This window comes from Stegodyphus dumicola, chromosome 7, assembly GCF_044657685.1.
Source record: "Stegodyphus dumicola isolate Sdum_Otavi_A_Nest chromosome 7, ASM4465768v1".
Lineage (NCBI taxonomy): Eukaryota > Metazoa > Arthropoda > Arachnida > Araneae > Eresidae > Stegodyphus > Stegodyphus dumicola.
The window spans coordinates 158999790-159025461 of record NC_140774.1 but is presented as its reverse complement, the minus strand read 5'-3'; the positions used below and the strand labels follow the sequence as shown (position 1 = coordinate 159025461).

General features: G+C 32.5%; 2 protein-coding genes across 2 annotated transcripts in view; one reads left to right on the top strand and one right to left on the bottom strand.

Annotated features, from left to right (window-relative positions):
- Window positions 1-15038, bottom strand: part of sip1 (septin interacting protein 1) — a 76789-nt gene extending 61751 nt beyond the window's left edge. The window contains exons 1-2 of the mRNA XM_035358832.2: window positions 14897-15038; window positions 5185-5300 (exon numbers count right to left, since the gene is read on the bottom strand). Of these exons, the coding sequence (XP_035214723.2) occupies window positions 5185-5290 (106 nt within the window). The 5' untranslated portion in view covers window positions 5291-5300; window positions 14897-15038. The remainder of the gene's footprint in view (window positions 1-5184; window positions 5301-14896) is intronic.
- Window positions 15039-15180: 142 nt separating this feature from the next.
- betaggt-I (geranylgeranyl transferase type-1 subunit beta) overlaps window positions 15181-25672 on the top strand; it is a 62175-nt gene continuing 51683 nt past the window's right edge. The window contains exons 1-2 of the mRNA XM_085820987.1: window positions 15181-15324; window positions 24828-24952. Of these exons, the coding sequence (XP_085677113.1) occupies window positions 15218-15324; window positions 24828-24952 (232 nt within the window). The 5' untranslated portion in view covers window positions 15181-15217. The remainder of the gene's footprint in view (window positions 15325-24827; window positions 24953-25672) is intronic.

Sequence of the window (25672 nt, the reverse complement as noted above, 5' to 3'; positions counted from 1 at the left end):
TATGATCTTATATCATCTTCATTTATTACCGCTTCTCCATATTTCTTTACGAAATTTGTTAATCGGAAAATTTCACCTTTGTTTTGCGATATCCGAAAACCTTTAAAATTAGTGGCTATCATCATCAAATTTAGCTATCCTTCACTATACATATTTCGCTATGCATGATGAGCTTGGCAACTAACAACCATATGTTCCATTAAATTTTATCTTGCTTCTATCGCGCACTGAGACAATTAAGCCTAAATTTATTAGTTATTTATTATACTTTTGCCTATTTCTTGCACATGCTTAAGGCTTATCACAGTTCTGAATAAATAAATTCCCACATATACTCTGCGAATACTAAATTCTGCAACTCGCTGTGGTCATATGAGCCCTGGCACTGGTTCTGGGTTTATGTGAATAACAAATCAGTTATTCTTAATACAAATAGCCCTAAATGTAATCTTTGGGTCTATGAGTAGCATCAACAAAATCTATTTTTAGCATATGGAAATAAATTTTTGGTAAATTTTTCCTCGTCAACATTTTTTAGCACATTTAACTTAAATCTATAATCTTCACCAAGCATAATGTCAACATAAAAGGTCACCATAGTCCTTTATTATTCAATTACCAACATAGAAAATTGTTTAGGCATCGCTACATGAGTGATTACTCAAGTTGTCATGTTTTGATAAACATGCGGTGATGAAAGGAAGTATGATAAATAATGATTCGCCTGGTTGGCATCAGATCAACAAAGTATCTATGTGGAATGTTTCGGTTTGAGATGTGTGGCAAGAAGATAGGCAGCAATGGAGACAAAATGATTGTTTCTTCAATAACAAGGTATTTTGTTTCGCGACAAAATGAAATTGAGAATCGGGACTCTCCAGATGTTTTATTATGCGCGAAGGGGGGGGGGAATCAAATGTGCATGCGTAAAGCCTATGAGAAAAACAGTGTTGGTGGTTTTGAGGTCCGAATTTTAGATCATTTTGGATAATGGATATTCGGATTTCGGACTTTGTACTGTATTTGTCAAGATGGCAAAAATACTAAAAGATTACAATAAAAAATAATATAAACATAACCTTTAGGAATTAATCAACAGTATACTTAGAAGTACCATATAATAACTTGTTCTTACAAAGTACAGAAAAATCATTTAGCATAGATAATAATTAAAAATGCAATACACAGACAAAATTTCTGAACAAAGTTAATTTTAGTAATTACAGTTACTCTGTTAGTTTAAAAAAATGTGGACTTTAGGATTACCTATCAGTCTAGAGATCACCATTATAATGAATAAAAGAAATTACTTCCATCCCAAATACAAACAACTGATAAACAAGATCCATATTTAATTTAGTATATAGCATATGGCTGATGCAGACAGAAATCAAGAATTGATGATTCATTGCATTATAACTCTTTAGTTATGACATACAGCAAATATAAATAAATAAACCCCAAAACAGTTTGAAAATCACAATAAATATCAAATATATAATTATTATGTGCTTTAATTTTCAACTGAATTTAAAATAAAATGCAATACTATACATTTAACCTATTGCAATAGCCAGAAAGCGTATGTATATATATATATGCATATGTGTACAACAAAACTGAAGAAGCATGTAAATAAGATTCTCCTCAGAAAAGGCTTATCTAATAAAAACACAGAGTACACAGTCCTTCCATATTCCAAGCAGCATTTCCTGTTTATGTAACTACATTAGTTTATGTACAAAAAGGCCAAACTATATATGATTAAAGTAGTGACCAGATTCTTAACACCAATACAGTACTTTTAGGGGCAAGGGGATTCTTGAATCCTGAGGAGGTGAGAAGACAACATTTCAATACAACAGTTTAATAATAAAAACTTCTGTAAAAATGCAATGCATTAGTATTTATATTAATTAATATTAAACATAGTATAAAGAAGGTATTTTTATTCAAAATGCCCTCCAAAAGGACAATTTTTAAATTTTCCCAGAACATAAACAAGCAGTTCTAAATATTCACCACACATTTTTTAATACTTTATCAAACATTATAGTAGTTTTAGACTTCAGCCAGAGACTAAATAATAACATCATGAGTAAATATAAGAAAAGTTCTCACTATCTTTCAAACAAGAATTTTTTTCTTTCTAAATAAAATAGTAAGAGCAATAAGCATAAAAATGTACATTTATTATTATTTAAAAAAAGCGAATTTTCAACCAACTTTTACCTGCAAAATGTAAATAATTTTTTGGGGAAAGAACAGGTTTTGTGGAATATCAAGTAAAAGTATCAAGTAAATTTTAATTAAAAAACCACTGTTCCACCTTAAAAAAACACAGTTTTAATATTCAACTCACAACAGATAAAAGGCACCTCACACAAGTTGCAGGGCTTCCGGATACTGTTCTGCTATCAGAACTGGGTGCAGAAATGTTATGCATGTATGGATGTGTTCTTGCATGCATGTGTATATGTATATACATATGCATCTGTGTGTGTACACATTTATACATGCATATACATACATACAGATGTCCATCCATACATACATACACTTCTGAATCCGGTCCTGATAACAGGAAAATACCGGCTTCAGAAAAGGAGTGAATAAAATATTTTTATTTTACTACAGCTAAAAAGGATAGGTATATGAAAGGACTAACCAAGAAAAAAAAAAGAAAAAGAAAAAATTGAAAGCTTTCATATTTTACATTATGCCCAAAGGGGCTTTTTTTTATAAATGTTTTGTGTGTTACCTTTAATCATTAAATATCATGTTCTCCATACTTAAACCATAAAATTCAGTTTAACAGGAATATCGCAAATTAATTTAACAAAAACAGAATAATTTAGAATTTCCGATACACAAACTCGATCGCTGGAGATAAAAATGTCCCCCCCCCCCACACACACAGAGTGTTGCCATTGCTCACTTTAAAAACAGTGAATTTGTTAATCAAAAATTCGTTAAAGTTTTACAAAATATGAATTCAATAATAAAACAAATTCCAAATTTGGGCTTCCAGATACCCATATTGGAGTAAAGGATTACATTATTCAAAATTTTACCGCATTATATAAACATTCATTCTTATTTTATGAATTTTCAAGAAGTTAACTGACTTTTGGTACAATATGTCTTAATGTAAATAAAATTTCTTTTTGTTTTTTCAATTGATTTTATGACAGAAATTATGTTTTTGGGAGCAGTTAATGAAATATTAAGTCAAAATACGTTAAATCTGTGGGAAATATCTCGGAAAACAGGTTAGCGAACGTATGATTGAAAATTGCAATCTCCTGTCTAAAGCAGAGCACTGAATTTTGAATTTTTCTTTTTGAATTTTGAATTGCTGTAAGAGAAATACACATGCATGTGAACTGAAATCGCATTCATTTTGAAAAAAAATCAGAACTAGCATCCATTTTTTTTCAATCAGAATTTTGGTTGCATGTGAGGCCAAATGACTTCAACAAATTCATTTTCTTTCTTTGTATTTCCCCAAGTAATGGCTAAAATAAAATATATTTGAATTGCAACTATGACAACGCATTTGTGAAAAGTGAAAACTATATTAAGCATTATCTTATTGAACACAAATACTCTGTCAAAAAAAAAAAAAAAAAAAAAAAACAGAGTAATTAAACACACTTGCTACATTGCATATATAGAAAAATGGGGAATATATAGAAAATTATGATTTTTCTAATGCTATTAAGAATATGACAAAAAATACACATATTTCAATATTATAATATTTTTAAAATTTTCTTTATTACTGGCACCTTCTTTTTACAGGATTTTTTTAATGGGTTGATATTACTTATGAATCCCACCTACATGCACTTGAAAGCCTTTCATAAAGTATAATTTTTTACAAACATATTTCGTCACTCTTAAGACAACTTAATTATTTTGGTATTATTTTGCCATATATTACTATAGTTTGATTTGGTTGAATTTATAAATGACTGAAGACTGCCATCATTATCCTCAGCTAAAAATACCAAAATGCTTATTGAAAAACATCAATGTAAAATTTAAAATTATGTAAAAACTGCTCGCATTCTTCACAAAGCAAACCTTTAGATTAATTTCTCTTTGCCGAATAAAATTTTATTAAATAAATAATAAATTAAAAATGAATAAAATTGTTCACTTCTTATAGTTCTCACTTATTTTAATTCTTGTGGAATTTATAGTATTTGTTCTCAATGCAGTTTGACATATAATCATAGAGTATGGATCTTATGTTCGAAAAAGAGAAATGCATAAATATTCAGTTGCCAATCATAGTTAGTCATTTAAACATACTTTTGAATTACGTTTCATGAAAATTATTCACATAGTTTCCTTAGTCGATGAAAAAGATTTCCTCGAAACTTTTTATATTCACAAAACTTTATTTGCTTTAGATGATGATTTGGAGTAAATCTATACTCCAAAACAGTTATTCTTAATGCTTTCAAAATTTTAAATCTTAGTTTTTTTCATGATTCTATTTCTATTTTCATCAACAGATGACATTATACTCCTATTCTCTTTGTTCTGCTGACTTCTTTATATATTTGTTTTTTCTCCCATCTTTGCAATGCTTTTTTTTTTCTCTTGAAGAACAGAATGCTAAATATATAAGATCACTTTTGAAATCAGTAATTTTATTCAAAAGCTATGTGAATCTCAGGTGGCTTCTTTGACTGTTTTAAATTCCAGAATGCTTCTTCAAAAAATAGATGAATATAAAAGAAACCTTTTTTTTTTTTTTTTTTTTTTTTTTTTTTTTTATGGAAATTCAGTAAAACAATTATGAAATGTTCCTCCACCTTCCAAAAAAAGGGTCTTTTTGTGCATTGTTTTTGGATATCAAAGATTACGATCAATAAAATGGATGAAGGATAAGAGCAAATACATTAATACTCCTGCTAATGCTTTTAAAAAATTCTTGAAAAAAAAGATAGTGAAGAATAAGATGATGATATATAATTATGATTATTTTACATGCATAATTATTATTATTTTTTTAGTGTAACCATACGCAAATAAAAATAAAGTAGGCTAATAAGCATTTCTCTTTATCAGAATGTTTTAATGAATAAATATTTCCATCTTTATTACTTTTTTTACCATGATTTAAAAAAGTGATATTCGTTTAAGCACTAAATTTTAAAAAATACATACCGTATATCTGTTGCTCTTTTGTCAAATTGTGTCTTACTCTGTTTGGGTTAAATTCATTTTCTATATCCCAGTCTGTAACTTTGAATTCCTCAATTCCATCAGTCATCGTGAAGAGCCTGAAAATTAATGAAAAAAATTTATCCTTACACTTGTTTGCACGAATATTTGAATTTAAAATAACATTAAATAAAACCATACATATATTTTCTACTCTTCTTAAATAAAAATAACATCTATTGTTGCCAATCCATACAACCACAACTTCACAATTTAATAAAACTAAAACATATTTTCTCCCTTCTTCCAGCATGCCTTCATGATGCAACGGTAGCACACTCAGCACATATTTGGGAGGTCCAGGCTTGATCTCAGGGTACAGCATTGCAGATTTTTTAGCTCTTCCGTTTCAAACAAAACAAAAAATTCCAATGGCTCTACAATGGCACCTGAACTAAAAGGTGATGGATGATAATTTGTCACCACCATGAACTGGCAAATGGGTCTCCTAATCCCCAGTCATCCTTTAAAACGGATAGTATATTTAATATTTTCTTTCTCTTTCCACCATGTCTTTGTGGTGTAACAGTAGCACACTCGGCACATATTCAAGAGGTCCAGGTGAAAGCAAAGATGGATTGGAATTAGGGTCATTAATTAGAACAGAAATATTTTTTTGAATGTGAAACACCTTTAGAAAATCTAATTCACCAATGGAAGATGTTTTTTGGATAATTTTTACTGCAGAAAAATTGAAAGTGTGATTTTCAGACTAACAATGCTGGGCAATATACGACTTCTGCGTTTCCTTTTTTTCTAACATATACCTCATATTATTTAACGCAAAATTTTAAAACTCTCTTAGTTTAACCAATGTAAATTAAACCACACTGGCAAGGAATCCTGTAAATACACCAGGAATTCATATCCGGAATGGGATCTTTGAGAATGGAACTCAGAATTTTATTGATAGGAGAATAAACAACCTGAAACTTAAATTTCTGTAAAATACTTGCAATTTATACCTAATTGATGGAAAGAAAGGACTGACAACAGAACTCTTATAATCTCTTAAAACAAGAGTGTGCCTTTTGGGGTGTTGAGATGAGAATTTTTTAACCGCTTGATTAATAATGTTGGAAGAAAAGCCCCTGTCAACAGCCACTGCTTTTAAATAATTTAGTTCTTGATCAAGAGCCAATTTGGAAAAGCAAACTTGAAGTGCACGGAAAACATAGGAATAAAACAAAGGTAACTTTTGTTTAGTCAGATGACATGATTTGAACTGTGGTTGAAGGGAAACCGATGAAGCACTGAAGTTGGATGTGTTGCGTGTGACCAAAATGTCGAGGAACGGAAGAGAATTGCATGTCTCAAGTACAAAAGTGAACTGAATAGCAGGATCAATGGAATTCATTGTTGAAAGAACTTTATTTAAATCATCTTTATTACCATCAAACAAAGTTAAAGTATCATCTATATAGTGGAACCATACTGGGAAATTTAAAGTTTCAAATAATTTTGATTCAAAATAATGCATGTAGATATCAGCCAGGATGGGACTGAGGGGGCTTTCCCTGGCTAGTCCCTCAGTTTGTAATTCTTATTTTGGAAAACAAAATGCGTTTGTCTCAAACAGAGTTGAGTGAGGGAAATTAACTCATCAATTTCGATGCAAGAGAAATGAAATTTACGAAGTCTGGTTTATAGACATCTTAATGCACCCCCACTGGAACACTGGTGAAAAATGATTTTACATCAAAAGAAATCTTGAGGAAATTTCGAGGAGGCATGCTTTTAACTTTTTTTACAAACTCAATTGAATTTTTTATGGTGTAAATGTAGTAGTAGTTTTTATGGTGTAATAGAGTTGAAAATCTAGAAACTAAATATTTAGGTAACGGGTACGAGGCAGTGAGTAAATTTGATAAAATAGGGTGGAAAGGAATACCACTTTTATGAATTTTGGGAAGAGCATATAATCTGTAATAATTCGCAACAATATAATATAATAATTCGCAACGGGTGGGATAAGCAACTGTTTTAAGTTGGTCAAAAGGATTTGTGAAGATTTGATTGCAGTTTTTATTTTTGAGAGGTGAAGGGTCTTCAGGGATCGGATTATATGGCCCTTTGTTTAAGAGTTTAGTGATACCATCGATGTAAGCTGCTGATCAATGTTTGTTTCTAAATTAATACTTGTTTGACATATTATTTTAATTATAAAATGGTATTTAAAAAATCAAAATACTGAAGAATAATAATAATACTTGAATAAAAGTAAATGATAAAATATACATAAATTAAAATCATAACTTTAATTTGCAATAGTTCACTGCCCCCCTTTTTTTAAAATTATTTTGATTGATTAATTTTAAGTTACAACATTATCACTACGCAAGAATCATGTAAGGAACATTAATTTTGAAATGATGCAGTTTAGAGAGATTTATTTTAAGTAGTCAATGTCCCCAGCACATAAAGGGAAGAATATCGAAACCAACTATTGCAACTGCCAAGTCAAAATTTTTATCTACATACTTTTCTAATTATGGGATGCCACTTAACACAAATGTTGATGCAAAATCTAACTTGTCGAAACCCTAATGATATGTATAGTTTTATAGAAAAAATTGTAATAACAGGGATTATCATATAACATGAATAAAGTGCACAGTGCCAAATTTGTACAATTCCCTGACTTTTTTAAAAAGAAAAACAAATTGTTGTTTGTTCTTCCTATGTACACACAGCAGTCTGTTTTTGCTTAAAAAATTATTGAAGAATTGAGTAAATTCAACATTGTGCACATTAAATGCTGCATAGTTATTAATGACAAATATGAGCAATAAACCAGCTTGCCGAATGACACTCCATTTACAGAAAAGTACCCTTTTATCAGTACTTGCACAAGGTAACCAAAAAAGTTCTTGCCGTTTTGGACAGTCAGAAAGAAAAAGTTATAAAACAAATAATAATCACAGCTAATCCTCAAAGTATCACTATTGGCATCCAGTGCCTTTTGCCAATGAGTGGCTAGCTATGCAATGCCATTGCGGTAAAACTCAGGAGTCTTGGACGCAAAGAAGTCTGTGAGGCCCTTTTTCCAGGTCTGTCCAGTTGTTGAAGGATTTCCCACGATGATGGTTGCTCAGGAAATGAAAAAGGTGGTAGTCCGTAGGCGCGAGGCCTGGGGAGTATGGTGGATGGGGTAGCGTCTCTCAGCCCATTCGCTGGATGGTATCCCTGGCCTCCTGAGCCACATGTGGCCTTACATTGTCATGGAGGAGGAGCACACCATTACGATTAACCAATGCTGGTTCTCATTGCATCAGTGTCTGACGCACACGTTCACACTACTGTGAGTACAGGCCTGCCACAATGGTTTGGCCACTGGCAGGAGCTCATAGTTCACCACTTGGCGATTAATCCACCAGATACAGAGCATGATCTAGCTTGGGTGAAGAGAAGGTCTCGCAGTGTGAGGCACAGGGTCCCATGGTGACAACCAATGTCTGGAATGCCTGGATGTGTCATATGGGACCCACTTTTCATCGCTGGTGAGTACTTGATCAAATATGGATGAATTGCGGTGCCGAATAACAGGCAGCTATTGCTTGTTTGCACTGGACAGTGAGTGGGGTACCTAGCAGCTTAGCTTGTATGCCTTTCCTATGCGGTGCAAATGGCGTCTGATCATTTCATCAGATGCCTGGAAGTGTGTAGCAAGCTCACCACATGTTTGGCTACTGTCACTCTGTATGCCTGCTCTCAAGGCCTCATCGTCCAGTGCTTGTGGCTGACTGCTGCTTTGTGCATCACTAAGAGACATATCCCCTAACCTAAACATCTGGAACCATTGCCTAGCGGTTCATTCGTCAACGGCATCATTCCCAAAGGCCTGGCAAATTTAGGGATTTGATTCTGCTGTTGACAGGCTCACTTTAAAATCATACAGCAAATAACTCCGAATGAGCGCCTTTCACACATCCATTTCAATCAGTCACTGTGCGAGTTATGGTTGAAGAACCAATGCAATGCACTTTCAAACTCTTAGTCAATGTCCAGACTCCCATCCTAACCACTTCATTGCCAGGTTTGCAACTATTTTTATTATTAACTATGGGATTATTATAATTATGGGATTAACTCTTCCAATGTCATATCAGAAACGGCAAGAACATTTTTGGTTACCTTGTATATACGTGTAGTATCTTAAGGATGTAGATGAAGCTGGTACGTTTAGCAGCTTGCCGTCATCATAGCTGAGGATGGATATTTTGATGTGTTGCAGCTTGAAGTCTGCATAGTTAGATAGATGGATACACAAACCAAAACTTTCAGACGTGGAACTTTTCGAAAACATACTTTTATTCCATGACAATTCACATCAGATCATTTTTGTAGACTGGGCCTTCTGAATTGCTCTTAAATCACATGTGAAGTTGGAAGTGATGCTGCCTGCTCCATAGCTTTGGAGTATAGCTGCCCCATTTGGTAGTGTGATGTGAATACCAGCTCCACCCTGTTGAATAGTCTCATCTGATGAACCACCTCTGTAAATTTTTACCAAATCAGCTCCCAGAAAGGACTCAATTGTTTGAGTACCTCCTTCCAATGTCATCTAACTTCCTTTCACCTTGATAACAGCTTCAGTTTCCTTTTTGTACAATATTCCAACGGATCGATATTTATTTTGATGCTAATGGGGATGTAAGAAGGCAGATTAGGCTTTTGAAGGACAGTGTAGATGTCATGTTTGAAAGCAACATTTTCTCTGATCTCATTGTCATATTTCAGAGTAGATGACCTCTTAAGTCTTAACTTGCTGTTCCAGTTTCCAAAAGTCCTTCTGGAGATGTGACCCATGTCTCGGCTCCTGGCCTTATTTGTAAACTTGAGTGCGAGATATTTCTTTCTCTGTAAAAGGGTCGGATGTCTACACTCCTGTTCTGCCTTAACCTCTCATGGAAAAATGGTTGCCAGTGCCTCAAGAGGGTGGACTTCTGCTTGTTGGTCCACTGACGGTATTTCATTTCCCTTCTACCACTCAAAGGAGGCATTCTCCTATTCATCACCTTGGGGACACATCCTCTAGGGATTATATACTTCCCTGCTCTCTAGGGGTTACACCTTACAAGATGAAATGCACATATAAGCATAGTAAGAGGAAGGCATGAAAGTGTGAACATTTCAGCAAAGTGAAATTTATAGAGCTGGTTCTTTGTTTTAATTCTGATCTGCAATTGGATAAAAATATATGCTATGCTACTCTTATATAATGGCATAATGCAGATTAATTTTGAGATTACGCACTTTAGATTCACATATTGGTAATTTTAAGACAGGAAGCAAACAAGCGAAATTAAAAGGACTTCAGCTAAATTAAAGTTAGTAGCTTTCTTTTATATTTTATAGTAGATATATATACAGTCAAAAGTCTTTAATCCGGACGTCCATAATCCGGACCTCAAAGCTACAAACTTTCTGCGCATGCGTCGCGCATAATATTTTTACGCATGCACATTTAAAGTATAACGGACGGTATACGCTAAGCCAAAATTACCTAATTATCTATTTCAGTTAATGTTGCAGATTGCGTTGTTCCTTAATCTTCTAATTGGATCCCGTTTATTATTTTTTGCAGACTGTTAGAGCAATTTTATACACGTAAGCTTGAACTTTTGATTATGTCATAAAGAATTTCCGATTCTGGAGCTGCCAAAGGATCTACAAACCGAAAGCATATTTCGATGTCCATCAAACTAAAAGTGGAATTGCTGCAAAAAATGGATAAAGGCATATCCTTTGTTTCTCTAACCATTCCGAAATCTGTTTATCAATTTCACGCTGCTCTGCGGGGGGGGGGGGACGTCGCATCGAGCAATGAACTGTAAGTTGATCTGTCAGCACTATCGTTATCTTCAGGGCAGATGCTTTTATTTTATTCGGCTTATAATTCCTTACTAAATGTAGTATTTCATCTCGATGTACTCCGTCTTTGATATGATTTAAATCAAATTCCTCATCATTATAAATATCACGAATACACATCAAATAGTTTTCTGGTTGCAATTTTCTAATTTCGACTATGCGTGATGTATGCTTTACACATGCGCACGTTGAAAGAAATGTTTAATAAAGTAAACAAATAAATATTAAGCTTTTTTTTTTTTTTTTTTTTTGTAAATTTTGATACTCTTTAGAACATAACTGCTCTTTATTTCATAAATTACGGTTCCATATTTTTAATTTTATAATTTCTGCATGCGATCTTACCAGATTTAAATTGATGATCTATAATCCGGAATCGCCGAAGTCCCAAAGAGTCCGGATTAAAGACTTTTGACTGTACATAATAATTTAGAAATGTAGGAGAGAAGACATAAATAATTTTAATCACAGATGATAGAGCTAGATCGTGTCGGCATACAAAATACATAATTGTGTAATAGAAGGATGAAACTTGCAGATAAACTTAGCTGTAGATTCTTTTTTTTTTTTTTTTAAATTTTTGGATAAAATAATTCTTGAGATGAATATTCTGATTCAGACAGCGTAGTTTGCACCCACATTTTTCAGAATTTTAAAGCATCTGAAGACAATGGATGATACAGAAAAGTGAGCTGCTATATGTTAGTTGGAAGCAAGCAAGTGCTTCCAACTAACATACTTGCTTGAGTATAACACATTCAGAAGAAAGCCTAGGAGATGTCAGAAGGTTTTGGTTATCAAAAAAGTTTTGATTTTTAACTGAAATCTTATTTGCAGAATGGCTAAAATGTACCTGCATTACATTATTATGTAAGATTGCATGATATGATTAATTTGAAATGATGCAATTTAGATTGATATATTATGATGATTTATCAAATGATTTACTCAAATTTCAAAATTTACACTTCTAGTCAACAGAAAGATTGCCCTTTGTCTCTTTAGCCGATCTGCCTCTTCATGACCAATGCTTTCCTAGCTTTTTCTGGAGTCCATAGCTACTTCTTCACTATTTAAAGACTCTTAATGTACAGTAATATTTAAAAGCATTCCATGAAATTTTGTTACAACTCTCTGTGAATATCACATGTTGATCCCAAATAGAAGATTTTGATTATGGAAACCTTAAAAGATTGGATACAGAAGTTGCATGTCTACCTGCTATGATGTGGTATCCAAGAAGGAACACTTATTCATTTACAGTGATTCTACAGGTCTTTTTTGTTAACCTTAAAATAAGGAAATTCTGCCACTCTGTAGTCAAACTGGGACAAAGAACATGGACTGGAGGAGGGGTAAGAAAATTTTGGTCAAATCTGTTTTATTAAGTATTACGTATCTGAATAATAAAGCCACAGTACATTAAATGAAAGAACAATGAAAGCTTTAACAGGTATAAGTAAAATATTTTGGTACTGAAGATTTTCATCTTTTGCCAATCTGACTTTAATTAGCAGTGGAGATGAACTTGATAAATGGCAGCTTTTTCATCTACTAATATGTACTCATTTTGGTTCCTGCAAATTTGAATCGAATAAGCTGCTGATATTTTTAACCAGTGAATTTAACTGCCTAATGAACGTGCCCAAGATAGCTCGGGAATGGATGCCATTTCGATTTTCCTATGAACGAGTTAACTTGGGAGCTGAAAATTTTACACATATTTAATGCCATTACCTGCAATATCGTGTAACAATCGGCACTCTGCCATGCACGTTTTCTTAGCGGTGGAGGGGTCCAAGTGGCTTTTGTGATTGGTTCATCGACACACTGCCATGCACGTTTTCTTAGCTGTGGAAGGGGTCCAAGCGGCTTTTGTGATTAACCTCGAGCAGTAATGGCATTATTACTGTGCACATTGTGATGTGCCGATATGTGCTACACCATGTTTCAGACTGTCAATGACATTTAGAGATCGTAAAATGTGTTTACTTGATTTTTTTATTTTAGCTCTTATTACCTAGACTACAGTTCTGTTTACTTTTGGCTAGATAGTTTTTTTTTTTGAGGGGGGGTTGCTTCATTGAAGCTTGAGTTAACTCGGGTAATGTCATGAACCATAATAAATATCTTGTTCCCCCCCTCAAAAAAATTTTTTTTTTTTTTTTTTTTTGCACTTTACAAAGCTACATCTGTAGATAATAAAAGTAGTATACAAAAATCAGGGATTTTCGGCATAATTTTTAATAAAAATTTGATCATTACACAATTAATAAGCAGTGATTACTGCATACAATATACATATATATATATATATATATAATTTATAATTAGAAAACATTTTGTATATCATCTTCAAAGAATAAAAATTCCATTAAAACCAAAAAAAAATTTTTTTAATCATTTTAATTATTATTTTAGATTAGTATTTTCAAAATCTTTACTCCTTCAAAAACATAAATATCTGTAAAAGAAAAATTTTAATTGCAAAAATACCAAAATCAAAAGTAAAAATAATTTTTTTTTTTTTAAGTATTGGAAAAGTAGCTACAGTCATTGATCACAGATTAAACGACTTATCAAGTGGAGTACAGCAATCTACCATCAATTAACAACACCTAAATTAAGTGAGAGTGTTTTGTCTTTATTCCAAGTAAACATCAAATTATATTTCCACTAGAGCCAAATTAAAAGTCATGAATAATACTAATCAAAATAAAGTCAATTAATTTACAATCAATGAATATACCTCCTTTTTCAAAACTTAAAACAAATTTTTGTTTTTACTTTTAATTATGGTATTTTTTAAATTAAAAATTTTCCTTCACAGATTTTTGTTTTTAAAGCAATACAGATTTTGAAAATACTAATTTAAATCAGTAAAATATTGACTAAAAATTTTTTTTTTTGGTTTTAATTGAATTTCTGTTCCTTGGAGATGGTATATGAAAAGTTTCCTAATTATAAATTATTGGTTTATTACTTTGGAGCTTTAGCACAGGTCACAGGCTTTTTAATTTACTCATAATTACTTTTATTTAGTATATATATATATATCAAAGGCGATAATATACTAAATAATCTAATGGAAATAAATTATTATTTTACTACTTTGCAGGTCTAGAACAAGTATTAGGCAATTTATTGCGATTAACTAGTCTGCTTATATGTGTGAGTGATTACAGAAATATACATATGTGTGCATAAGTGTGTAAAATAAAATTTTAAGTTTAATTTGCAACAGCCCTTTACATCTTTTTAATCATTTCTATTTTCCATCGTAAAAGCAGTAGTATGTATAACGTAAATCTCTATCAGCAGCATAATTTCAAAATTAATCCTTGTCATATGCTTCTTATATAAAACTTATGATGCATATACTTGTATAATGCTTTACCAATAAATGTTCAAAGTGTCCGAATACCGATACGAGTTCATTTACAAAACATTTTTAATGAACTGTTTGTTTACAAAAATATTTCGAATAATTTTTTCGAAAACAAGCAGATTTAAAAAAAAGATTATAACAGTATACGGGAAAGAAAAACATTGTCATTTCGTTAACATTTAGTAACTGGTATTTGTAAATAAAAATGAGATACACAAGTGTCTGAAAACCAATTTGAGCCTTTGTAAATAGTAATCGTTAATCAATGTCTAAAAAATGGGATTAATCTCCTGTTAACAAATCATAAAAGAATAATGAACTCAAAACATATTTTACGGATATTTAAGCCAATAATTAATGCTTTTGGAATAAATATACTATTAAAGGACTCACTTGGGAAGAGTTTATGTATTTTTTCTAAAACATTTCACGAAAGATGTATCGCAATGTCTTTCGGTGCATCACGAAGTCCTTTTACTTCGTGAAATTCAAAATTCTGAATAAAAATTTGGGATTAAGAAATATGAATTAACGAGATTATCAGCTCCAGTTCCGAATTTAAGAACATTACTCCAAATAAGTATTCATAAGCCTTTTTTCGTAGCATTTCACCTCTGAAAAATCATTTTCTACATGAAAGTAATGTTAACCAGTTAAAACCTCGAAAAAAGGAAAATGTTGATCCTATACCATAACTGTAACTGAAGTGCAATCATGGAGCAAAAGGCCGGTTATGAGTTACTTCGGGAAAAGCATGTCAAGTATTGTTTACGTTGTCTTAGTGTTTTACCACAAGTGTGCGAGGGTTTAGATACTACCAGGTAAGAAGGTGAAATACTGTTAGTAGATATAACTATGTACAGAAGATATAATTATTCTTCCAGTCCACCGGTGGCCGAATGATTGAGATCCGTAAACACAGATAGTTCAAGCCGAGCTCGAATTCCTGAGAATATATGTGTTTTCCTGATTTTTCCCTCGTGTAGTATAAATATGGGTCTGTTTCACTGAGACAGTTATCCACGAAGGCACTTGTGTTCTAAGCGAATAGCTGTCGTGTTCTTTGCCATAGTAAACAAACAAACAGTATTCTTCGTCCAGAACTCAGCAAAATTGATGCAGTAAAAATATTTAAGGTTATTTAATTGCTTGAAAATTGTGATGCATCAAGCAATGACATTATGATAACGGAAGATCTTGCATTAAAAAAGTTACAGAAATCAGTAATTTTAACTGCGGGTAATTCAATAATTTATATTGTCAAACCAAGGACACCACATTTATGGCTACTCGTTTTTGCTTTTGCAGTATTTTGTGATATTTTTTAGAATTCTGCTGAATTTAGGTAAAGTCCTAGGAGAGCCCACACTCTTGGTGACAAACTGGGAAAGTCCGCACTGCTTAGGGCGTTTTTCAAAATCACCAACTTGAAAATAACAGGTCAAAGAATTGCACAAACTCATTATCCATGTACACATCGACCTATTTTCACTTAAAAAATATCAGAAAATTGCACAAACTTGGCATTTCATACTCCCTTGACTGTACACATCGTACACACAATGTATACATTGATACACGCCATAACCGAAATCATTCGCGCCAAGGTTGTGGGCTCTGCTAGGATCCAACTGAAGTAAAAATATCTGTAACAGTATTTTTTAGAATGATCCATGGGTCCGTAGCTGATTTCTGTTGAATGTTTGACAACCAATACTAAAAATGCATGGATGTTTGTAAATGTAAACATCCAAGTGACATTGCGGAATGAGGGTATTCAAAATATATGGTGAGTCAAAACTCCTTTTGAATGGTTTGGTGGTAGGGAAAGAAAGGTGAGAGACTCTTGGATCAGTGACGTGGATGCTGTCCTTCAAAATTATGGTCAAATGGATAAAGTTGTACTCTCATCAATATGGTGCTGAAGGCTTATGCCAGTGATAGGTACTATGTTTGCCATAATAAAATTTGTGGGCTTGTCCTGATTAGGTTGGACAAATGAGATTAGCCACAACAACAGTAGTTGTGTTCATTCATTCACATTAGATGAGAGCATCACATTAGAATGTCCTACCTGTCCTTAGACTGGGGATTTCCCTTCTTTTCATATGTCATATAGAACTATCGATATGTGCAGAAATTCAAACGTTAACCTTATAATTGGGAATTGGTGTTCAAATTTATATATTTGTAAGTTTAATAAATATTTGTGTTCCGTTTCAACAGAGTGTTGATATTTAGAAGCAGAGATTAAGATTGAAATAGAATCTAGATGTATCAGTGATATCAAGCAGAATTTGATTGTGAATTTCTTGGCCATTAATTGGAATAAAAACATATAAGTTAAACTTTAAAATTAAGCTGTATGTTAGTCTAAGTCTACTTTTTTGCCTAACTTTAAATTAATGTTGTTTCAAGTGAGACGAGAAGCAGAACCAAGAACCTTACATTGGCACAGATTTAAATAAAACCATGAATTTTAAGGGTAATCAGATACAGGTACCTCCTCTTCCAGAGTAATTAAAAAAAAAAAGAAGGTTGATGTTTTGCTTAATTTTAAGTTTTTGTTATTTGCTTATATGGTTTAGGATTATCAGTTCATTGGTTTAAATTTGTTTTTGTCAAATTGCATTTACTTATAATGTTTTTAATTCTTAGGAGTTATACCAGTGATTTATAATGTTTCTAGCATTTTGTAATGTATTGAGAAAAAATTTACGGTTGATCTTTACATTATGGTAACTTGGCGATTTTTTGGCGAAAATTTGGCAACCAACTCTCCTACTGCAACCCTCTATTTTTTTTTCCCCGTTGCCATTTTGTCTTCCCGAAGTAAAGACATGTTTCTTTTCTTTTTATCTACTGAACACTTCTTCCAACAATCTACTAGCCGAATTACATTATGCTAGAAATTTTATCAAACAAAACTGCTTAATCATGACAAATATTCACTGCAAAATTGGGAAAAAGTGCACAATACCATACTCCTTACGCGTTTTTCAAAATACCACATACACATAAACCATGTACACGTCGACTTATTTTTACTTAAAAAAAAATCCCAGAAAAATGGCATTGCGCACACTCTTCACTATATCCATGTACACTGCTTTTTTCTCATAAATTAGAAAAATTTCACGAAAATACATGACAATTTTCTCAATCTTTAAACCCGGTAAAAAGAACATATATGAAATTACCTGATCGTGAAAAAGTATTTACCCTTTCCAAATATGAACATATCCACATATAAAATAAATAAAATATCCAAAAACTTTTACCTCTATATCGTCTATTATATTATAAACGTCACCAACGAATTCATACCGCAACCATTACAAATACTTAGTGTCAGATATTTAAATTATTTCCATGCACGTTTACTTCAACTAAAACGTATACCAAATTCCTACAAACATAAAATTTACAAAATAACTATCATTTCATTAAAATATAATTAAATTCAAAAACACTACTTAAAATATAAATGAGCACATACATTAAATTAATAAAAATTACCTTACAATCCTAATTACTTTAAACTAAATCATTGCTAATAACAATTTTCCCAATAATACCAAATTCCTTTCCACCTTACATTTAGAACAATGCATAAAAATAATATCCTCAAATAATTAAAAATACTAACTTACCTAATCTTCTTCAGAATCTTGATTACGTGGCGGATACACTTTTCTAATTCATTCAATAAAATTATTGAAAGATTTTTTCTGCGAATTTTTCCTCCATACTTCTTCCGCTAAATAAAAAGCAAAATTCTCTTTATCACAATGCCTAAATACCCATTTCGAATTCACTTTAGTTAGGGCCATGGGATCCAAAAATTAACCAACACTGTTTCACACAACACAGAATAAAGCTAAATACAAAATTTCCAGATTTTTTCCCGATTTCCCCCCTTTTCCGATTAAAGAATCGTCCATTAATATCACATGACATATCCCATGATCTCTCATTTCCCTCACGCAAAATAATGCGTAATCGGAACTGAGTACTGCTCACATTATTACCAAAGTCCCAGGTAGTAACCTTTATCGCCTCCAAAATGTCGCCAAACTACCAGTTACCATATTGTAAAGATCAACCAAATTTACTATTATTAATTTCATCATTATTACTATATCATCTATAAACTTGATTGTCATACTAAAGCTCGAGCAGTAAGATTGTTAAAGAAGATTTAAAGGGAACAGAGTCTAAGATTGATCAGCATCTGCACACTGCTTTGAGCTGTTTCTCATCCAAGATAAAATTTTCCTATTTAAATTTGAAAATGTCTTTGATTTAGGTAGTATGATTGATTTTAATTAGAGATGGAGCATAGCCAATATTTGTTACCGTATTTGACAGCATATAAGACGCACCCTTATTTAGAAGGCCACACACAAGGAAAAAAAGTTTCAATAGTCCGCACGATAGCGCAATACCACAATAACTTAAAATGTGGTTTCTTTTAGTTCTCGTGTTTCGTAAAAGCCAAATAAACAATCATTGAATGCAATTACCAAACATATTTTTATTAAGGAAAATTAACAAACGGCAAGCTATTTTGAACATGATATGTAAATTTCAATAATGAATAAATGAATGAATGGCAAGCAATCAAACATAATATAAAATAAAGCAGAAACAACAAAAAACACAGAGTCAAGGAAAACGTTGCCTATCATGAAATTAGACTTTAATCACTTTTAAAGCCATAAAAATCCTTTTCACTATCATCATCATCGAAAACGAGAATATCGTCATCACTACTATTTCTGTCATCGCTAGTATTACCTTCTTCGAATAATGCATCATCTTCTGTTCCGTCAAGAACATTACTGATTCTGCACTTCTTAAAGGACTTAACAATTACTTCAGCCTTTACGTCCTCCCAAGATCTTTTTACTCACTCTCACACTTGTGAAATAGAGGGCTGCTTCTTTCTACCTGAGGGTGTGAGAACGTGATGTGGCTCTTTTATCCACTTGTTCCATAGTTCTCACACTTTTTCCTTAAATGTCTTATTCACCAATACATTTGAAGGCTGCAATTGGCTAGTCAGTCAACCAGGAATGACAGCTATCTGGGTTTTTAATTCTCTTGCTTTATTCTTTATGGTTTCAGTGCTATGGGCACTAAACTGATCCAAAACCAAAAAAGAGGGTTTTCTTAGGAGTCCACCAGGTGGCCTCGCCCATATGTTCGGTAACCGCAGTTTCATTCCAGCTTCGTCCATCCAGCCTTTCGAATGAACATGAACAATTACACCCGCTGGAAGTTTTTCTTTCGTATGAGTTTTTCGTTTGAATATGAAAAATGGGGGTAGTTTTGTGCCGCACAACATGTTAGAACTATTGTATATCGGGTTTTTTCATGACTTGTGGTTTTTATGGTTATTGATTTAGACTCTTTAATACTCAATCTTGTTGGATGGTACATCAAATGTGAGTGGAATTTCATCCATATTTCCTATTTGACTAGGCTCAAAAGAAGTTTTCTATAAACCTTGCCTTTTCATGAACCTGTAGCACCAGCCCTTAGACCCTGAAAAGTTCTGATTCCCATGTTTTTCTGTAAATCCTTTGGCCTCATTGATTATCATTTTGGTTGAAACACTTATCCCAGATTTCCTCTTATCTATCACCCAAATTTTTACGGCATTTTCAAGTTTGGGCCAAGATGGAGATGGGCATCGAAGGTTATGTTTTTGTAACCTGTGTCCTTCATGTATAAGACGCAGGTAACTTTTTTGAGACCAAATTTAGGAAAAAAAGTGCGCCTTATATGCCGTCCAGTACGGTAGTTAAAAATTAATTGCTACATAATAGATTCTGTCAAATCTGTATTTATGAAGTATTTAAGAGACTGATTTATTTCTGTTGAATGTTTCTGCTGTGATTTCTACAATATACATAGAGTTTTATTTCAAATTTTAATCAAAATTTAATCAGTATTAATAAAATGATTTAACTTTTCGAAGTAACTAGTTAATTTTTTAACTTTTTCGAAAACCTGGTCCAGATTCACTAGGAGTTTGATAAGTGTATAACTGTTTCCCAAATTATTGTTTTTTCTTCTACTGTTACTATTTTTTTAAAAAAAATGATGGTGACAATTTTCTTATTTTGAAGTAAGTGCATCTTTTTGAGACACACATTAAAGTTCTTAATTTCATTTGCAGCGGTATTTGTAGGGAGGATTTCTTAGTTCTATTTGTAACTGTAGAACAGTACTCATTAATATGGAAATAATGATAATTCACTCTTGAGCACAGTCCAAAATTGAGAAAATTGTAAAAAATTTCAAAGATTATTTAATGTTTTATTAATGTTACTAATTTTAGGACTGTATCAATTAATTAATTATAAAAATATTTGCATGTTCTATATATTTAAGGAATTTTTGCATCTCTCCATTCTCTTGGGGCATAAATGCTTAGCACATTCAGCTAGCAATTTTAAGATCTGTGGTCTAAGCTCTGCAACCAGTATAGTGGTTAGTGTTCGCTGGCTGCTGTGCTGAAGGGCCGGAGTTCAAATTCCGGAGAAGGCATGGATATTTGTAAATTTGTAGCGTTGGTGTGGCATGGCAGCACTCTAAATATGCAGCAAGCTGAAAGTCCTCTCGTGGTTTGGTGGAAGGGAAGAGGGTTGGGAGACTTTCGGACCCGTCCCCCAGGTGTGCAGGTGTGATCTCCATCAAAATTTGGAGCAGAACTGAGCTAAATCGCACTGTCACCTGCAAGATGCTTAATGCTGTTGCCAACGGCAGGCATATCTTGCATTCCTTTGCCATGAGGAATTTTGTGGGCTTGGGCTGATATTACTGTGAGACAAGTGAGCATAAGTAACAACAACAACAGGTCTGTAGTCTAGATCCAGGCAAGAGCCCAACTGATTTTTCATGCTCCTTTCTTTAAGATGCCTAGTTTTCCATAATGTTACTTAAACTAAAAAAATATTAGATGATAATTCATCACTAACTAAATTTTCTGAACTAGATCTTGTGCATGTCCTCACTTGCTCTTTGAGTGAGAGAGAATATAAGGAATTATCAGTATTCTTCCATGCATGCTTTCATTTTGCAAGTAGTTAGTACATCCAGCTAGTAACTGGAAGATTTGTGGTTTGATTTCTGGGAAAGGCATAGTTGATTTTCTGCATCTCTTTCAGAAAACTCTAATGGTTGATGCATGTAATATGTGTGTATTCACATATGGTTTTCACTTTAATTTAATCTGAATTCTAGTCTTCCATCTTAAGTGAAAGATTCATCTATGTTTGGTAGTCTTGCACATCTGTTTTTGATATTGGGAGTGGTGGCATAGATAAGGTGGGGAAAGGGAGGACATCGCTTACTGGGTACAGCATCCAGGGGAACCAAATAAATGTTAGAAAATTTTAGAATGAAAATGTTTTCCATTCTTGGCAACTACAAAGAGATGCGAAGTCTTCAGTTTTCCCTGGGAGCTAAAAACACTAACTGTGGTTCTGTTTGGGAGGTCCCGTCTTTAAGTATTCTTTCATAAAGTCGTTAATCCGGACTCGTCGGGACTTCGGTGATTCCGGATTAAAGATCATCAGTTTAAATCTGGTAAGATGGCATGCAGGAATTATAAAATTAAAAATAGGAAACCGTAATTTATGAAAAAAAGAACAATTATGATCTAAATGGTATCAAAATTTACAAAAAGAAAAAGCTTAATATTTATTTGTTTACTTTATTAAACATTTCTTTCAATGTAAGTTGTTTAAGTTGCTTCGTTTCATGTGATAATACTTTCTCTCTAATTCTATTAAACAGACATAATTTCTTTTTCAGTTACAAAGTTCCGCTGTTCCAAGTCCTATAATTGCTGTGTTGAGAATACCGACTAAGTTGTCAATCAAAATTTTTTCGTTTTCAATAACCTCTGTGTCACTTTCTTCACTATCGGAAGCGAATTATAATGACGAGGAACTTGATTTAAATCATATCAAAGATGGAGTACATCAAGATGAAATACTACATTTAGTAAGAAATTATAAGCCAAATAAAATAAAAACATCTACCCTGAAGATAAGAATAGTGCTGACAGATCAACTTCCAATTCATTGCCCCCCCCCAAGCCGCGGAGCAGCGTGAAATTTATAAACAGATTTCGGAATGCTTAGAGAAACAAAGGATATGCCTTTATCCGCTTTCTGTTTAATGGACTTCGAAACATACTTTCGTTTTGTAGATCCTTTACATATTAGTAAATATATATCGGAAATGCTGTTTGACATAATCGAAAGTTCAAGCTTACTTTTATAAAATTGCTCTAACAGTCTACAAAATATAATAAGCCGGATCCAATTAGAAGATTAAGGAACAACGCAATCTGCAACATTAACTGAATTAGATAATTTTAGCTTAGCTTATACCGTCTGTTATACATTAAATGCGTATGCGTAAACGTATTATGCGCACGCATATTCGCAGCCGTAAAGGTTTTACGTGGACGCCTAAACGCCTATACGCATGCATCAACGTGATGCATGCGCAGAAAGTTTGTAGCTTTGAGGTCCGAATTAACGACTTTTGACTGTAATTTCTTTCTTCCTCTTGAATATTCTATTGATTGGATCAAATGTGTCATTCCTCTCAAAGTAGATTGGTTACCCTGTGAGAATAAATTGGTGATCTGCTCACTGATACAAGCAGTCTGACTGACCATATTACCCAGTACATTCATCATTGATTGGGATGCCACTATTTTGGATCCTTGTATTTTTCTTCAATTCACTAGAAAATCTTTCCTCTCTGTTTGAGGAGGTTTATAGTTCTGTGGTAGCATAATATTAAGAAGTATGTTTATCTGCCCACTTCTCTGCTTGTATCTTTGTTTATGTACTGCTAAAATAGAAAATAAAACAAATGTAACTGCATTTAGTGTGTTATAATTTTGTCTTGTGGTGTGTAATATGAGGTAGTTTTAAATATGTAAGTATATTCATTACTTATGCAAGATATTCATAATGTGAGGCACTAGTACAGTACAAAGTCCATAATCCGGACCTCCATTATCCGGAATGATCTATAATCTGGACATCAAAACCACAAACCTTTTTTTTTGTATGCTTTACGCATGCATGTTTAATGTATAATGGATGGTATAAGCTAGGATAAAATTATCTTTGCTGATTCTAAAGCATTTCAGTTAATGTTGCAGATTGTGTTGTTCCTTAATCTAATTGGATCTGTGTTATTATTTTTTGCAGACTGTTAGGGCAATTTTATAAAAAGTCAGTTTGAACTTTCGATTATGTCAAAAAGAGTTTTCGATTCTGGAGCTGGCAAAGAATCTACAAAGCGAAAGCATGTTTCGATGTACCGCTTCCGATAATGAAGAAAGTTACAGAGAGGTTATTGAAAATGAAAACATTTCGACTGACAAGTTAGTCGGTATTCTCGACACAGCAATTACAGGACTTGAACAGTGGAACTGAACAAGAAATTATGTCTGTTTATAGATTTAAAGAGAAAGTATTAGCACAAAAAAACGAAGCAACTTAAACAAGTTACATTGAAAGATCTGTTTAATAAAGTAAACAAATAAATATTAAGTTTTTTTTTTTTTTTTTTTTTTTTGTAAATTTTGATACCCTTTAGATCATAATTGCTCTTTATTTCATAAATTATGGTTTCATATTTTTAATTGTATAATTTCTGCATGCCATCTTACCAGATTTAAATTGATGATCTATAATCCGGAAAAAAACTAATCCGGAATCACCGAAGTCCGGATTACGGACTTTGTACTGTATCTTTTGATGAAAAATATTGCAAAGATTGATTAATTTGAAATTTGTGATTTTTTTATAAAACATTTTGACAGATCTTAAATAAAGATCCTTATAATGAAAGTCATAAATTAAATTGCTTTTACTCTTCTAATGTCTACTTTTTTTATGTTACCTAAGTTTTGCCATTTTATTTGAACCATACGTCTCCAGAATATCTAGCTAAGTTTGACAATTATGTTGAAAAATATACTGAGTTAGCATTTAGCTGGTAATATATTGTTACTGGACCAGTTACAAAAGATATCAATTGCTGTACTTCTTAAATAATTCCACAATATTTTCCATCTGTAAATGTTACTGAATGTAGTGATTGCTTCTAATTATTAATTTATTCTGAAAATTTTGAATTTCTTTGTATTAATTTACTAATAATTATATATATATATATATTTCTTTGTATTAATTTACTAATAATTATACATATATATATATAAATTTATTTTTTATTTATTTATTTATTTATTTATTTATTTTTTTTTTCTTTCTTAAAGGCTAGTTGTGGCTTTCTTTGCAGTATCTGCTCTGGACCATTTAGATGCCTTAATAAAAATTAATAGTGAAAAAGAAAAGTTAATTGATTGGTTATATACATTTCAAGTACAGCCAGAAAAAAATGGTATGTTTAATATCTTAATTTAAATTTTTCTATTAATGGGAACTGTATTGTGCAGAAAACATCTAGAGAAAGGATTGCATTAGTTTATCTGAGGAAATGCAGCCTAGTTTTGTTTATGTTCAATCTTTATAAAAGTTATTAAATGCAATTTGGTGATTTTAGTGACCTTTTCTAAAAAATCACCAAACTATCAATATTTATTCTAAATAAACAATAATTGCCAATATATCAAAAGAAAATACACTTTAGCAATTAAAAATACAAATCTGGTGCTACTTTGGTAGACGGTTGCAAGGATTTTTGTCGATTTACGAGGCGTATTCGGAAACTAAGTACCGTTTTGAAAAAAAAATAGTAAAACAATTTTTTCGAATCCAATTTTATTTTTACATGAAAATACATGTCTTAAACTATTTTTCAACATAGTTTCCGCCAATGATCAAACACTTGTCATAGCAGGTGACCAGTTTTTGTATACCATCGTCAAAGAAACTTCTCACCAGTTTCGATAACCACGACTCCACAGCATTTTTCATGTCATCGTCAGATCCAAAACGATTGCCACCAAGCTCGCGCTTCATGTGCAGGAACAAGTGATAGTCAGACGGCGCCAAGTCCGGGCTGTACGGCGGGTGATCAAACTGCTCCCAATGAAACTGTCGAATTAACGATTGAATGACACCAGCAGTATGGGGCCGAGCATTGTCATGGAGCAACACA